Source organism: Onychostruthus taczanowskii, unplaced genomic scaffold (genome assembly GCF_017590055.1).
Source record: "Onychostruthus taczanowskii isolate IOZ18803 unplaced genomic scaffold, ASM1759005v1 scaffold24, whole genome shotgun sequence".
Lineage (NCBI taxonomy): Eukaryota > Metazoa > Chordata > Aves > Passeriformes > Passeridae > Onychostruthus > Onychostruthus taczanowskii.
The window spans coordinates 853275-868973 of record NW_024499684.1 but is presented as its reverse complement, the minus strand read 5'-3'; the positions used below and the strand labels follow the sequence as shown (position 1 = coordinate 868973).

The 15699-nt window shown below is 49.5% G+C and overlaps 1 protein-coding gene across 2 annotated transcripts in view; it reads left to right on the top strand.

The window, feature by feature from the left end:
- PLCH1 (phospholipase C eta 1) overlaps positions 1 to 15463 on the top strand; it is a 45104-nt gene extending 29641 nt beyond the window's left edge. Inside the window, exons 11-24 of one of the 2 annotated variants that reach the window (XM_041405985.1) lie at positions 1349 to 1456; positions 2035 to 2196; positions 3285 to 3356; positions 5909 to 6003; positions 6635 to 6732; positions 7497 to 7676; positions 7769 to 7876; positions 8348 to 8472; positions 8907 to 8991; positions 9469 to 9615; positions 10018 to 10097; positions 10627 to 10686; positions 11380 to 11740; positions 12522 to 15463. In XM_041405985.1, coding sequence (XP_041261919.1) covers positions 1349 to 1456; positions 2035 to 2196; positions 3285 to 3356; positions 5909 to 6003; positions 6635 to 6732; positions 7497 to 7676; positions 7769 to 7876; positions 8348 to 8472; positions 8907 to 8991; positions 9469 to 9615; positions 10018 to 10097; positions 10627 to 10686; positions 11380 to 11740; positions 12522 to 14509 — 3669 coding nt within the window. In that variant the 3' untranslated portion in view covers positions 14510 to 15463. Of the gene's footprint in view, positions 1 to 1348; positions 1457 to 2034; positions 2197 to 3284; positions 3357 to 5908; positions 6004 to 6631; positions 6733 to 7496; positions 7677 to 7768; positions 7877 to 8347; positions 8473 to 8906; positions 8992 to 9468; positions 9616 to 10017; positions 10098 to 10626; positions 10687 to 11379; positions 11741 to 12521 lie in introns of both variants that reach the window. The other variant, XM_041405984.1, reaches the window with a different exon arrangement.
- The last annotated feature ends 236 nt before the right edge of the window (positions 15464 to 15699 follow it).

Genomic DNA, 15699 nt, shown 5'->3' with positions numbered 1-15699 from the left:
AAGTGAAGCTTTCCTGCCCTTCCCTCACCCAGCTCAGAGCTGTAGTTCATGGGATGGAACTCTGCTCATGGTTCATCTGCTGTGTTTATGGGAGAAGAGCAGCTCAGGAGGAGCTGGAAGAGGCCCCAGAGCTCTGTGCAGGATTCATTGAGTGAGCCTCTCACTCCAAAAGATTTGCTCTGAAAGGAATTCCAAAAGCCAGAATGGATAGAGCAGGGAAGAAGCACAAGGCAGACCTTTGGGAGGATGATTAAAAGAGTTCTGCCCTATTAGATTGTCTAATTTACTTGGACACGGGGCAATTACTTGTGTGTGAGCTCTCAGGGTACTCTGGCTTTCCCCCTGTCCTTGGTGTCAGTCTGTCTGCAGGGATTCACAGTTTGTCTGATGTTAGTTTGAACGTGCTGCAGTGCACAGTACAGAGCTGACCCTAAATTAGGAGCCCTTTGAGTGCTCAGCCGTGATTTTGCATTTCACTGCATCAGTTTTCTGGGGGGGCTGCTGGTTAATGAGCTGTGCAAACACGTGGGGCTGGTGTTTGAGGGATCCACAGGAAATCATGTGGAACATCACTCCTGTGAGAAATCCCTGCACTAAAGGCACTGCACTAAAGGCAGGAGAGGGTGAGTTCTCTGGCTCTTACCTGAACTCTGAGCTGCCTTTTCAGCACGTGTGAGCCTGTCATTTCAGTGTGATCCTCCAGCTCTCACTGCTGGAGCCCTGTGGGTGCAGACTGCTGTGGAGCTGAGCTGCTTTCAGAATGAGAAATTCTATCTGAAGCATCACAGGATACCTGCACAAAGCCCTGTCTCCCATCCCCTGCTCAATTTAAGCAGCTCTGTTGGAAAAGATAAAATCAGATTCAGGAATCAGTACCTTGTTGAGAAGTAAGCCAGCTTCTCATCTTTTTGCTATTGTTTTTGCTCTTTTTATACATTTTCCTTTGAAAGGCAGTATTGATTCACTAGCCAAACAATTTCAAATAACAGCATAATTTTCATCCTGTAAGTGTATATAAGGAGTCATTCTAGTAACACTCAGGGATTTAAGCCAGTGTAAAGGTACCAGCATGAAGTGAACTTGACCCATTCATTAGCAGCAGCATTATTATTATTTTCAAAATGCAGCGTAAAAATCAATCCTCTGCATTTCTGTAGAAATCTTGAGTGTCATTCCTATCTCCCACTGATGAAGCAGGTATGCTGAGAACATTTCTGTGCACAGGAGCAATATCACAGCAATTTAGTAGGTGATTTATTTAGGAGCAGATGGTAAAGCAAAAGGAGCAGATTGGGTGCACTAACTAACACTGACCACATTTATTGGGGGTGTTTTTTCCTAATTTTAGGGTAAGAAGTTGCCCTGCAGCCTTGGAGCAGATGCTGAGGAAGGAGAGGTTTCAGAAGAGGACAGTGCTGATGAAATTGAGGACGACTGCAAGTTAAAGCCCTGCTTTGTATGTGCACACAGTCAGTTCCCAGAGTGTGACAGCTCTGCATTTCTTACATGCACACTCCATGTCCTACTTACAGTTGTTAGCAGAGTTTTTCATTCCTAAGTTTTTAATTCCTGTGTCAGGCTCATGCTGCTCCATAGGATTCATTTTTACTTTATAAGTGCCTTATGTAAGAGGCTGGTTTGAGTCTGTACAGTCTGGATGACTGTTGACAGAAAACACTGCCTTTTTTCACTGTTTGGAGCAGGACTCTAATGCTTAGGGTGTCTGTAAGTGCATTAGCTGGGAATTCATGCTCTTCTGAAAGAGAAGGGGGGGTTGTGACAGCTGTGAGGCAGAGAGAGCCCATGGCCAGGTCCTGGGGGTCTGCAGGGGGACTGTGAGCTGAGCTGGGAGGACCCAGGGGAAAAGGAGAAGGAAATGGGAGTGAAGCCACAGGTAGAAAGGGCAGAATCAGGCAGGGTTGTGCAAGGAGTCTTTTCTTGCAGAGGGAAGGAAATGGGAGCACTGTGTGACCTCAGTGTGTAATGGGATGGACACAAACTCCCACTTGAACTGGGTTTCCTGGTGTCTTTCAGAGCAATGGTGCAACTCAGCACCAGGTGGAATCTTTCATAAGAACAAAACTGGAGTCTCTGCTAAAAGAATCCCAAATCAGGGACAAAGAGGATCCTGACAGCTTCACTGTGAGAGCCCTGCTGAAGGCAACTCACCAGAGTTTCAGTGTGAACCTGAAGCAGGTACGTGGGCTCTCCCTTCACAGCCCCTGTGAGGACTGCACAGTGCAATGTGCTGCAGATGAGAGAGCCAGGAACTGAGGAACTGGATGCAAACTCCAGGGACATTAATTACAGGGTGAATTTTCTGTGGAGATGTGCCTGCTCTGGAACCAGTGTCACAGAGCTCTTTTCTGGGAGTTGCAGTGTAACTGATGGGCCAGAAAGGGAGCAGTTGGGATATTTTCCTGGTTTTTTTACTGGTCATTTATTTTTCTTTCATTACTGGTCTGCCTTCAATTTTTCCCAAATAATTGCTATTAAAAGAAGTAAAAATCTGCTAAAGATTCTTTCTACATGTTATAGAGACTTCCAGCCTGAGCTCTGAGCAGATCTCTGAACACAGGTTGTTGATTTTGCTGGGCCCCCCGTGCCCTCATGGTCATGAAAGCCCAAAGTGACTCCAGCTCAGCCCTGAACAGGGAATAGCTGGAGTTCACAGAAACACTCGCCCAGCTGAAATGCTGGGGGAATATTCTTCAGTTTTGTTTTGCTCTTCAGAAGATGAAGGGCTGTGTGTTCCTGACAGAAGAAGTGAGATGCTGCCAGGAGTTATCCAGCTGATGTCTGGGGGCATGGCTGGGAATGTGGAACTCAGCCTGCAGGCTGCCTGTGAGAAGTCCACATTTATCTGCTAAGAGATTCTTTTTCCTCTCCCTTTTCCCTTTGTGGCTGCTTTCAAGAACACTCTGATGTCTTGGTTTGTTGTTATTTGCCTGGTTTTGCTAGACTGCTTTTTCTACATGGTTTGTTGTTGTCTTGAGTGCTAATGTTGGTATTTTTCTTTACAGTTAGATGATTCTAAACTATGAAGCGTACAAAGAAATTAGAAAAGTCCTGTTATGAGATTTTGGATTTCAATTTGTTCACAGATCAGACTTTAACTCACTTTGTCTCATTTGCAATAATTTTACTTTCCTAATACTGAGCCAGGATGACATACAATTACTTGTATGAGGTTGAAATGCTGCCTTTTGGAGACTGTAGCAGACTCTTTAAAGACATTTCTGAAGGTATTTAGTTATGCTTTTTTTTGCACTTTTTCTGCACAGAACTTGGACACAAAAGAAGGTGGAAAAAAGTCTCATGGTCGATCGTTAATGGGGAACTTCGGTAAACACAAGGTGAGTGAAATAAATGAGAGCTGAGTTGCTGTTCTAGGACTGGCAGCATTCCAGAGACCCTGGCAATGTTTTACTGCTCCAGACAAGCGTGGTGGGCATGGGGGCAGTGAGGAGGGAGCCTGTGTGATTACACTTGGTGTCTTAATCTGTTCAGAAGATTGAGAACCTTTAAGATGAACAAAAACTTCTCACGTGACTAAAAGATCACCTTTACTCATGCTGTGGAATTGCTGATTTTCTGATCAAATTTGCTGCAGCAGAAGAGCTGCAGAGACAAATATCTCAGCATATCTTGTTTTCCAGAGAGCTGACAGCGCCTGGCTCAGTCTGGGCCCAGTTTTGCTGTGTCCCACCCTGGGCAGGGCCGTGCTGGGACTGTCCCTTCTCCCAGGGGCTGCTGTGGCTGAGTGCTGGCTCTGTGCTCCTGCTCTGTGCAGATGTGTTCTGCCTGATCTCCTCCTGGTTTTCATGTCCTGGTTATGTTTGTGCAGCTGCTGGGCCGGACTGCCTGCTCTGCTGCTCCTCAGGGGTGTTTCCACTGGCCCAGGCAGGAGCTGAGGGCTCTCATTTCCCAGCTGGGCACAGAGCAGCCCCCACAAGGGACAGTGCCCACGTTTCCTCCCGTTCCCATGTCCTGACAAATGCGCTCCTGTCATCTGCATCCCCTACTCCCACACGCCCTGAGCTCAGGTTTACAGCTGAGCCTGAGCTGCTGCAGCTGCCAGCTCCCTTCCTGCAGGAGGCAGTGAGAGCTGAGCAGGGAGGCAGGACCCCAGCCCAGTCAGTCCCTGTGCCCCCAGCCCGCCAGACTGCTGCTCCTGGGCTGTGCTCTCCGTGGTGAGGAGCTTTGGGACTGAGAATCTGAGCAGTTTTTTATCATTAAGAGACATTTCAAAGAACTTAATCAGTCACCAGTCCCTCTGCCCTGAAGCCAGCTAGGAGCCATCAAAAATTCCCTAAGCAGACAGTACCAGGACTCCCATTCACACTTCAATTCCAAGCTGGCATCAGTTAAAGTGCTCGTGTTTCCTTCAGCACCTTTGGCTCAGTTTCCCCCTCAGGGTGGGGTAAGAGCTCCAGGTACCCGTGGTCCCTGAGAGTGGGCACTGCCCGTGGCACCCTGTGCTTGCTGCTGGCCACACACATGCTGGGAATGACATGTCACAGGCAAGCATCAGCCACTGGAATCTGCTGCTTCTGCTGAGGGCTGGAAAGTCTGTCAATAATTTAATTACTGCAGCCAGTTATCCTAATGGATGTAGCAGGTCGGAAAGCCCATTCATTTCATCTCTGGTGAAAAAAATAAGGGTATATATAGTTAAAAAAAAAAAAAAAAAAAGTCATTGTATTGTAGACTGAGGCAACAGAGACATCCTGTAACTGCTCCCTGATGCCTTTCCAGCTGAAGGGATGCCTGGAAAGACTGGTTACTATTGATCTTTTTGCAGATACAGAATTATCCACCCAACAGTATTGACACATGACATTTTCAGCCAGCTCTTGTGCCAAATGAATAAACTCTTTAAAAACTACTGGGGAGGTACAGAGACACTAAAGCTGGCAATTCCTGAAAATCAACTGCATGGAACATGCTCAGTGCAGACCTTCAGCCTCCAAAGAGACCTATGCAAATGATTTCCAATATAGTCAACTGCATGTCAGCACCAAACACAGCAAACTGAATTATGTCCAACAGGGTGTATGACAAGGGGAGGAAAGGAATCTGTGCTCAGTGAGCCAGATGCAAAAGGATAAGGAGCTCTCAGTTATATTAATTACCTCTTGATGGAAGGGGATTAAATAACTCTCATTTGAAGCTGTGTTTAGCATTACAAAAGATGTAATGTTGAAATTGGAAACTGTTAAATCATAGGTGCTTATGAAAAAAGGAGATTTTGAGGTTTTAATCTTTTTTATCATAGCTATTTTCTTTATAGTGTAATAATTTAGAATCACTTGAATATTTGTATGTGGCTCAAAAGAGAGCAGGAAGATGATGTTTGAACATTTTGCCCAGACTCTGTTCACACCTTCACTAATGAATATGTTTAATTTTCTAAACTGGGGGAGGCACAGGTGGGCAGAAGGAGTGCTCTGTATATTTAGACCCTGCTGTGTGTTGCTGTTTGTTAAACAGGACACAATCCACTGGGATTTCAGCAGGAGCATGCCCTGGAGCCAGGGGAGCAGTGTTGTCCTCTGGTGTTGGGAGGGAGCAGGGCAGGTGCAGAGCACAGAGTGGCCTGTGCTGGCCAGACCCTTGGCAGAAATATCCTCTGAGGCTTGGCTGGGCTGGCAGCACACAGAAATATCCCCTGAGGCCTGGCAGCACACAGAAATAATGCTCTGAGAGCCGGCAGCACACAGAGCTGCTCGTGGCCACAGCTGGAATCCCTGCTGCGGGGGGCACTGTGCTCTGGGCAGGGAAACTCTGCCCAGCCCCGGGGGTCCCCTTTGTCCCTGGAGCTGCAAAGCCCAGCTCAGCCTCCTGCCCAGCCCCAGGCTCAGTAAGGGAGCCCAGTGACTGACCCTGCCTGGCTCTTTCCCCACAGAGAGCTGCAAAGGCAGCAGCCAAGGCCCACAGTGCCTCGGACGACGAGGACGGCCAGCAGCACCCTCCGGGCAAGGAGCCAGGGCAGCCCCACAGGTGAGCTGGAGCCCCTCAGGTGAGGCCAGGGCTGTTCTGTGCCATCAGTGTGAGAGGCTGTGCCCAGAGCAGGTGCCGTGTCTGTGTCACGTGTGACGTGTCAGCCACACATGACAGCTGTCAGGTGGGTTTGCTGTGAGCCCGGTGTTTTGGCTGTGTCACCTGTCACAGGCTGCAAGCAGCAATTAACTGCAGAGAAGTGTGGCAGCACCACTGCTCGTGGAAAGATGCCAGGCCCTATTTCACCTGCTGCAAACACAGCAAACTGTGCAGGTTAAAGAAGGTGCATCACAGCCCAGGCAACTTTATTGCATCTGAGAATGGGGAAAAAAGCAATCAAAAAAGTGCCACTGAGAATGTGTCTGCTCTCACTGAAATGCTCCTTGGTATTGTCTAGAACAACCATGGTGCAGCTGTTTCATTATGTTTTAAATGAAAAATTTTGTTTGTGTGGATGGGCTGTGGAGGTAGAGAGGAGCAGTCATCCCAAAACCCTCTCCAAGGAAGTTTGCTACACAGGGTTCCCTGCTCACAATTCTGCATTTCCTTGTTGTTGAAAAGAACAGAAAGGGGCATTGAAATACACCTTCAATCCTTCAAGTGCCTGTTTTTGTTTGCTGTAACCCAGCAGGCTTGCCCGCCGCAGGAAGACAGTGAAGCTGTGCCGGGCCCTGTCTGACCTGGTGGTGTACACCAACTCCGTGGCAGCCCAGGACATCGTGGATGATGGTATGGGGCTGGCACAGGGCTGGCACGTCCCCTGTCACCTGTGAGAGGAGGGGGCTGAGTGCTGCTGTCAGGGTGGCACAGGGCTGGCATGTCCCTTGTCACCCGTGAGAGGAGGGGGCTGAGTGCTGCTGTCAGGGTGGCACAGGGCTGGCATGTCACCTGTGAGAGGAGGGGGCTGAGTGCTGCTGTCAGGGTGGCACAGGGCTGGCATGTAGTGCTGCTGTCAGGGTGGCACAGGGCAAACCCAGAGCCCAGCAGGGCACTCCCTCCCTGGCAGTGACTCCTCTGCCCCTCCTGCCTGCAGAGGATTTTGCTGCAGGCTCCCCAGAGCTGCCACGTCTGGGGGTCTCCAGGAGGAAAGGCCCCAGCAGGAGCTCTTGGGCTTGGGCTGTTTAGCTGGAGCTCTCCCTTGGCTTTCCTTTCAAGTCTGCAGATTTGGGGGGAGAACAACAGACCCTCCTGGAAGAGGGAGCTGGTGCCCTTCAGTTACCCAGGGTGCATGATTTGTGTAAGACAAGACAATCTATTCTGGAACACTGGATTAAATCTCACGTTGCCCTTGATTAATACCCAGGGAATGAGGTCTGGGCTCAGGCCCCGTGCCCTGGGAAGGTTTGTCACCTCCCTCGTGGTTGTACCATGGCTATTCTGGAACACTGGATTAAATCTCACGTTGCCCTTGATTGATACCCAGGGAATGAGGCTCAGGCCCCGTGCCCTGGGATGGTTTGTCACCTCTCTCGTGGTTGTACCATGGCCCACAGGCTCCACAGGGAACGTGCTGTCCTTCAGTGAGACCAGAGCCCACCAGGCAGTGCAGCAGAAGGCCGAGCAGTTCATGCTTTACAACCAGAGGCAGCTGACGCGGGTCTATCCCTCAGCCTACCGGATCGACTCCAGCAACTTCAACCCTGTTCCTTACTGGAATGTGGGCTGCCAGTTAGGTAGGAGCTGCACGACAGACTTCCTTCCCTTTGGGTGTGTATGTGCCTAGCAATATTATCTTTATTAATGACACTCCACTTCTCTCTTTCAGTGGCCCTGAACTACCAGTCTGAGGGACGTGTGATGCAGTTAAATGAAGCAAAATTCAGGGTAAATGGCAACTGTGGCTATGTCCTCAAACCTCAGCAGATGTGCAAAGGTAAGGCTCCAGTCTAGTTATGACTGTAGCTGCCAGGCCTTTCACAAAGTGTCCTTCACAGCAAAGGCACAAGAAAGGAAAGTGCAAACAAATCTAGAATCCTTCATATTTCCATGCACTCGTAGCTCTTAGACTTGTACCAGTGTGCAATCTCTCACTGTGATCATACATATATATGTATATTTTGAGTCTTTGCCTTATTAACATGAGTTTAAAAGAAGAAAAAGGGGTCCTAGGATGACCAGCTGCAGGAAAGTAGAGCAAGCTCTGCAGTGGCCCAGAAGCAAGTATCCAGGGCTTGGTCTAACTCTGACTTGGAATCACAAAACCAAGGGGTTCTCCACTTAGAAAAGATTGTAACTCATAGTTTCTCATTTCTGACTGAATTAGTCTGTCTCTGTGTGTGTTTTGGGGGGTGATATTTATTATGTGTATCTTTTTCCTTACAATCTCATTCTTGCCATCCTTCAGGCACATTCAACCCCTACTCTGCTGATCCACTTCCTGCCAGTCCTAAGAAGCAGCTGATTCTGAAGATCATCAGTGGGCAGCAGCTCCCCAAGCCTCCTGACTCAATGCTGGGGGACAGAGGAGAGGTGAGAAGCTCTGGTGCCAGCAGACACTTCCAGGGGAGCTCCTGCAGTGAAACAGCAGTGTGTGACTCAAACCCTCTCCTTATTCAAATACACCAGTACATTTCAGACACTGTCAAGCATTTGGTCACTACATACTATACTTCCCCCAGCCTGTGTCCTACTCGTGATGTTTAAGAACTGATTTGGTTTGTATTTTAAAGGGTGACTTTAATGAAAATTAGTCACAGCTGTCCATAGCTCTTGATGCAAACCATACATCAATATGGACTTCATGGAACCAATTCCCATGATAATGCTGCTTGAAAATTCATGTCAATCAAAGGGGTTTGAATTCTCACATGAATTTAAATCAACTCTCTCCATTAATTTTTAAAAAGTTCACCTTCATTTAAATGACTGGCTTGCTTTTAAAATCTTGTGTTTTTGAAAAACAGATTATAGATCCCTTTGTTGAGGTGGAGATTATTGGGTTACCTGTTGACTGCTGTAAAGATCAGACCAGGGTGGTGGATGACAATGGTAAGATAATCTATGTGATTTCTTCTTAGAGTAAAATATTAAATAAGTGTAAATTAATTAGTGTCTGTTATTGCTTTCTGAATTGCAAAGCATCTTATCTGATGAAATAAAATGATTGTATTTAACAAATTATTTCTGCTTCCCAGACAGAATTTCTGGTGTGGAGACAAACAAGTTAGAGGTGAAGGGCAAGAGTTGTTCCCCACATTGTCTTTTAACTAAATTGTTCTTAAGTTTCCTTTATGCAGAAGGTCAAATCTATCTGTATCTATCTCAGTGCTTGCCTGGGTATCCCTGCCAGCTCCCAGGCAGACCCATTTTGTTTTTAAAGCAAGCCTAGAGGCAGATCTGTCACATTTAGTGGCTGACATGATGGAAGTGTCATTGCTGCTGCTGCCTGTGTCCTGTTCCTCCTGGACCTGAGGCAAGCACTCTCTCTGGACTTGTTTCCCAGAGTGTGTCCTGTTTGTCCTGCAGGGTTCAATCCTGTGTGGGAGGAGACCCTCACCTTCACCATCCACATGCCCGAAATTGCCCTGGTGCGGTTCCTGGTCTGGGACCACGATCCCATCGGGAGAGACTTTGTGGGGCAGAGAACTGTGGCCTTCAGCAGCCTCGTGCCTGGTGAGTCCCCCTGTTCTTCTGGGCGTGCAAATCCACCCTCAAACCCAAGGAGGTCGTTAGCAGCACGAGATGATAGATTTTATAAATCTTTATCTCTGTGTCTTCATGTGAAGCTTGGACAAATCTTCTGTTCTCTTCGGGTGCTTTATGCACCATTCCTCAAAGGAGTTTGGTTGTCCATGCTTTTGGAAATTATTGCTGGTGAGTTTTTTATAACTTGGATGCAATTTGTACTGGGGCTTGAAAAACCTGTGAGGACACCAGAGAAGTTTTCTAAAGGCACCAGGTGGCTTCCAGTGTATACATCACTTTTATAGACAGTCATTGCTAGCTGGGCATAAAATGCAAACTGCTGGTTCTTGGTGAGTTTGTGTGGAAATATTTCCACTTCTGTTTCCCCAGGCTATCGCCATGTGTATTTAGAAGGACTGACAGAAGCTTCCATATTTGTTCACATAATCATTAATGAGACCTATGGAAAGGTAAGTACAGCTGGAAATTTACATCTTCCTTCTGATAAAAATGGATTTAAATGTAGCTCTTGTCCAGATCCTCTCCCAGCTCCACTTCCTTTCTCCTCCCTGATCCCATCAGAGCACGGGATGGGATCACATGTATTGGTATGTGCACATCTGGGCATATCTGTGAGACCACATCCCTTGGGGACGGTTTGCAGGGGCCTGTTTGGCTGCTGCCCTTGTAAGAACAAATATGCTCAAGAAAACCAGCAGTGTAACTCCAGAGGGGAGGCAAGGGCAGCAGGAGAGGACACCTGCTGGGATTCCATCTCTGTCCCTGGGTCTGTTCCCTTGGTGCTGCTCTGAATGAATGATAGGCTGAGTGAGGAGATCAGCTCAGTTCCTGGGGGACACATATTAAACTAAGAAATAGCTTTAAATGGTTTGCTGTAGAGTGGTTCTGTTTACAGCTGATGTACTGTTACCTTATTTGCTTGTGTGGCAGTCTTGAAAACATTAGCCAAATGGATTTGCATTTCTTTTTGCCTTTCAGTGGAGCCCTTTAATCCTCAATCCCAGTTACACAATAATGCACTTTCTAGGAGCCACAAAGGTAGAGCTCATGAGCATGCACTTTGCACTTGCTGGCCACAGACTTTCCAGTGGTTCCCAATCGCATGATCTGCAACTGCCAAACTGGAACCATTCTCCATGCAGGCTCTGAAACATCTGAATATTGCTTTGATGAAACCCATGCACAGAAAACTCCACGTTAATGGGCAGCCTGTCACTGCCGAGCACTTCCTAGAGCCTTGTCAGGTCCCATTAGGAGACCGAGCAAAGCTCTCTGGTAACTGTGGCAGGCTGCCATCCTAATGAGGAGAAAGGCAGGCATGCATGAATCCATGGAGACCCGTGCTGGGAGCTCCTTGCTCAGAGTAGCTGTGAGTGGCTTGGTGTGAATTTTTGCTTTGCTGCGTTTTGAACTTTGTCGTCATCACTCATAAGCACGGTGAGAGCAGCTCTTTGCCTTGTGAGCGAGCGTGAGCTCAGGCCAGGCTGTGCTGTTCTGTCCCTGCAGAGCGAGCGTGAGCTCAGGCCAGGCTGTGCTGTTCTGTCCCTGCAGAGTGAGTGTGAGCTCAGGCCAGGCTGTGCTGTTCTGTCCCTGCAGAGCGAGCGTGAGCTCAGGCCAGGCTGTGCTGTTCTGTCCCTGCAGAGTGAGTGTGAGCTCAGGCCAGGCTGTGCTGTTCTGTCCCTGCAGAGTGAGTGTGAGCTCAGGCCAGGCTGTGCTGTTCTGTCCCTGCAGAGCAAGCAGCTGATCGGGCTCCGAGGGCTGTTCTCCAAGGCGCCCAAGGCGGGCGCCGCCGAGGCCAGCGGGCACCACGCGCGCAAGCGCTCCATCGGCGAGCGCATCCTGCGGCGCACGGCCAGCGCCCCGGCCAAGGGCAGGAAGAAGAGCAAGATGGGCTTCCTGGAGGCTGCTGAGATTAAGGACAGTGCCTCCGAGCCAACGGACCTGAAGGACAAGGAAGGGGTGGTCCGGCGGCCGAACCGCGCCTTGCAGGCGCGTCCCGCGTCCATGCCCGTGGACAGATTCCTCATGGTAGAGCTGCCCTGCCCAGCAGAGGACACTGCCCAGGAGGCCATGGGAGAGGAAAACACATCTGGTAAGATGCTTCCAAAATTACTTCTGGTGAAAGGTCAGGGCTCCCCTTGCTTCTTCCAAGAGTACCTGATTTCTAGCAATCATTAAAACCAGTATCTATTACACCAAGTTCACTTCTATAGTGCCTGCTTCATTAAATCTCCAAAGGAGTGAGTCACAGAGCTCAGATATGGCACAGAAAGACAAGAGGATTTGTGGAGAAAACATCCAATATGTGTTTTTTGAGGAATTCAAACCCTTGCCCTTGTGAATGCTGCCTGCTGGTAGAAGATCCAAATGAAATCCTTGTACTGTAACACTTTGCAGTAACCACATGTATAAACCAGTCTGGAGTCCATCTACTCGATGCTTTTGACTCAGCTTGAAGCATGCATCTTGTTTTCAAGTGTTGTGTGTTTTAACAGAGCTGTTTTGTTCTGTCTTTATTGCCACGCTTCTTTATAGTACAAATGTGACTAGGAACACAGCTGAAGGTAATGCCACGTGCAAGCCATGATGTGGTACCTCATTAACATTACTTACAACAAATATTACATCACCTGCTTGATGTAATAGACATTCCAAGGAAATTTCAATGAAGTGCCTGCAGTTGTATTTTTCCATTTATTCATGTCACTCAGATAATTTGTACTAAACCTGCACAACCCCATGATTAAGTTCTGTCACAACTGTACCTAGTTTTGCGTTCTCCATTTGTCTGTCTAAGGACAAAACTGCTGTTGATAAACAGAGCCACTAATGTGTTTATTGTATGCCACTAATATGTTTCTCATTTAATTTAGCCAACAGTGCTGACAATACAAATGAGAAGGAAACAAGCTTGAAAGAATTGGGTATTCCATGTTCGGAGCAAAAGTCAAATGCTTCAAATTTAGCATCTCAGTTCAAGAAGGAGAATGACCAGAGGGATTCTACAGCTGACTGTTCAGTACCACCTCCACAGGAGCAACCTGAACATTTGGTTTTTGCAAATGGTGTAGCTCAAGCAAATCACCTTGTGGATTACCAGGAGAATAATCTTTCTGATGAAACTGTCCCCCTAATGCAAGACTCTGACTCTGAACTTCCCACAGAAAAATTACACCACAAAAACTGTGCAGACGGTAAAAAGGAAGATGACACAAAGGGATCTAAGGAAGGGAAGATCAGTCTCATGGGGACTTCTGTTTCTCAGAACGCAGAGGTGGAGAATCACAAATATGACACGAAGAAAAGCACTGCAGCACCTCTTTGCCTTTCTTCTACCTTGTGCTCTGAGGGCCCTGACTGCCACTCCACGGTGGCCCTGCAGGACAGTGACATTTCTCACCTCATTGATGAAGTCTCTCTCTCGACTGAGAGCGAGCTGGACAGCGCTGTGTCCACTCTCATCGGGCAGCTCGATGGCACAGATGACCAAACTCCCCTGCCCGCTGTCTCCAGCCCCCACGGCAGCAGCAGCCAGACCCCCAGGGTGGGGGCTGCAGTCCCACACGTGTTTGCTGCAGACCTGAGCAGCCCCTGCAGGCACAACTTCACTCCCACAAAATCCAACAAATCCTCTTTATTCTCCGCTCCGGACACAGCCATGTTCTCCAGCCTGGAGGATGCAGAGTATTCCACATACACAATTATCCACGAAGCATCTCCAGCTTCTGAATGTAAGAGCCACAGGGCATTAGTTTGCAAGAAAAGATTAAATAGTCTAGAAAGTAACTTGCCTGGCTCTTGCTCTTCATCCCTCTCTTTGCTAAACGCAAATCCCAAAAGGAATTGTGCTACAAAATCTGGACCAAGCTGGGAAGCCCCTGAGGGGCACTCGGACAGCAGCAGCCTGCTGGAGGTGGATGGGGACTGCCAGGACCTGCTGGTAACCGCCTGTGAGTACCGGCGGGAGGACATGAGCCAGCTGGCTTCTCCTGTGAGCCTGAGGCAGAAGCAGGACCACGGGCACGGCGGTGACAGGACCTCCGGGAGCAGCTCGGCCGCTGCGCTCTGTGCTGCTGCCTGGCACTGCTCCGAGAACTCGGGGGCTGCAGGGAGCCAGCTGGCTCTGCCCGCGTGCGAGAACGCCGGGCTGTGGCGGCCGCAGCGCTCGGAGAAGCACAAGGCTGCAGTGCGTGCCCCCCAGGCCAGCTCAGCCTGCCCCCCGCGCCCGGCGGCTCTGCCGTTCCCCCCACACCCGGCCATCCAGCAGAGCAGCCCCTGCAAGTCCAAGAGTCTGGGAGACCTGACCTCGGAGGACATTTCCTGCAACTTTGAGAGTAAGTATCAGTACATCAGCAGGAGCTTCATCTCCTCGGGCCTGAGGGACAGGAAGGCGGCCGCCATGCAGGGCGTGAGGCCGCACTCGACGGACGCGCTGACGGAGCAGCTGCGGCGGCTGCTGTCCCTGGAGCAGGAGGACAGCCGGGAGCCGCTGTGCCCCAGGCAGCCGGACGAGGACTGCCCGCGGGCCCTGGTGAGGAAGCTGTCGTCGCGCAGCCAGAGCCGGGTGCGGAACATCGCCAGCCGCGCCCGGGAGCGGCAGGAGGCGGCGGGCAAGCCCCGGCCGTGCGGCGGCAGCGCCGTGCCCGGCGTGGTGCTGCGGAGCAAGGCGGCGGGGCCGCCGCACGCCGCGAACCGCCACTCCACCGGCTCCTACATCGGCCGCTACCTGCACGGCTGCCCCGGGGAGCGCCGCGGCGTGCCCGAGGGCGCCTGCTCCGCGCTGCCGCACGGCTGCGGGGAGCTGCCGCTGCCGCCCGGCGCCCAGGAGCAGCCCGAGATCTATTTCCTGCTGCGGCTGTAGGCTGGGCCCGGCCCGCGGGCTGCTGCTCCGCAGGGAGGCTGGCAGGAGCTGCCTCGGGCCCTCAGGGTGTTTCTGAACGCAGTTAAAGCCGGCGAGGCAGGGCCGGTTTAACGCGGCCCGTCGTGCCGGAGCTGAGGGAAGCACGGCCCGCCCTCCGTGCCTGGGTGCCGACGGAGCCCGTGTATTTGTAGCATTCCGTGTCTGTAATGCCGTGCTCCGAAGCCTGACGCTGCACTGAAGGCAATACTGCTTTCCTTGTGTCTTGTCCTCCTGCTTGGAAAAACACTTTTGGTGATCACTTTTGGCCTTTTGTGAGGATTCTCCAAAGCACTGTGCTGTCTGGAATGCTGGACCGGGGCTTGTTCTGCCCAACAGGCAGCGACCCTTCATTAGCATCCCTTGTTCTGTATTGTTACTATAAATTTTACATGTGTTCATGTATGAACTGTGATTCTGCAGCAAATGGTTTGTAGAATTAGGGTTAGTCCAGATTTGTGAGTCCTGTGTAGATTTGTCTTCTGCCCTCTCTACAAAGTATGACAACAATTGTCTTCCTTTTTGTTTACCGTGTTCGTTTGGGACGGAGTGGAATGTGGGAGTAATTCTGCTTTTATGAATGAAGACATTTATTTTCTGCTTATTTTGTTATGTATTTTTGCTGTTGGTCGTGTGAGTAGCTTTGGTACAGTAGATCCACTTTCTGTATATTTGTAATTTTATTGCTAAATTGTCAACAGTCAGTGGAATATTTAAACTGACATGGTAGAGTGACTATTTTGACTGTTCACCTTTTTCTATGAAGGCTGAAAGTGAATTGGGTGAAGGAATCTCAGACACCTAAAGCTTCCCTGTAGGGAACAACATAGCTTTATTTTGGTTGGAAGATACTCTTTGCCTTTGCTGTAAGTTTTTCTGATATGTCAAAGACGTACCTTTTACCTCTTTCTTTTGTAATGCAGAGTATTATTATTCTTGAAAATGTCATTAAAATAGATTTTTAAGCACTTGGTTACATGTTTTCTGAAAAAAAAAATCTATCCAGATAGATTGGTGCTGAATCCAGCAGTTAGTGGCTGCACACATCTGTCTTGGCAGGAGGTGCAAGGAGGATCCCTCATTTCACAGGATGGTCCTTGGCTGGAGGTGGCAGCTGAGCTCTGCTGTCCCTTCTGGATCAGGAGCCACATTTC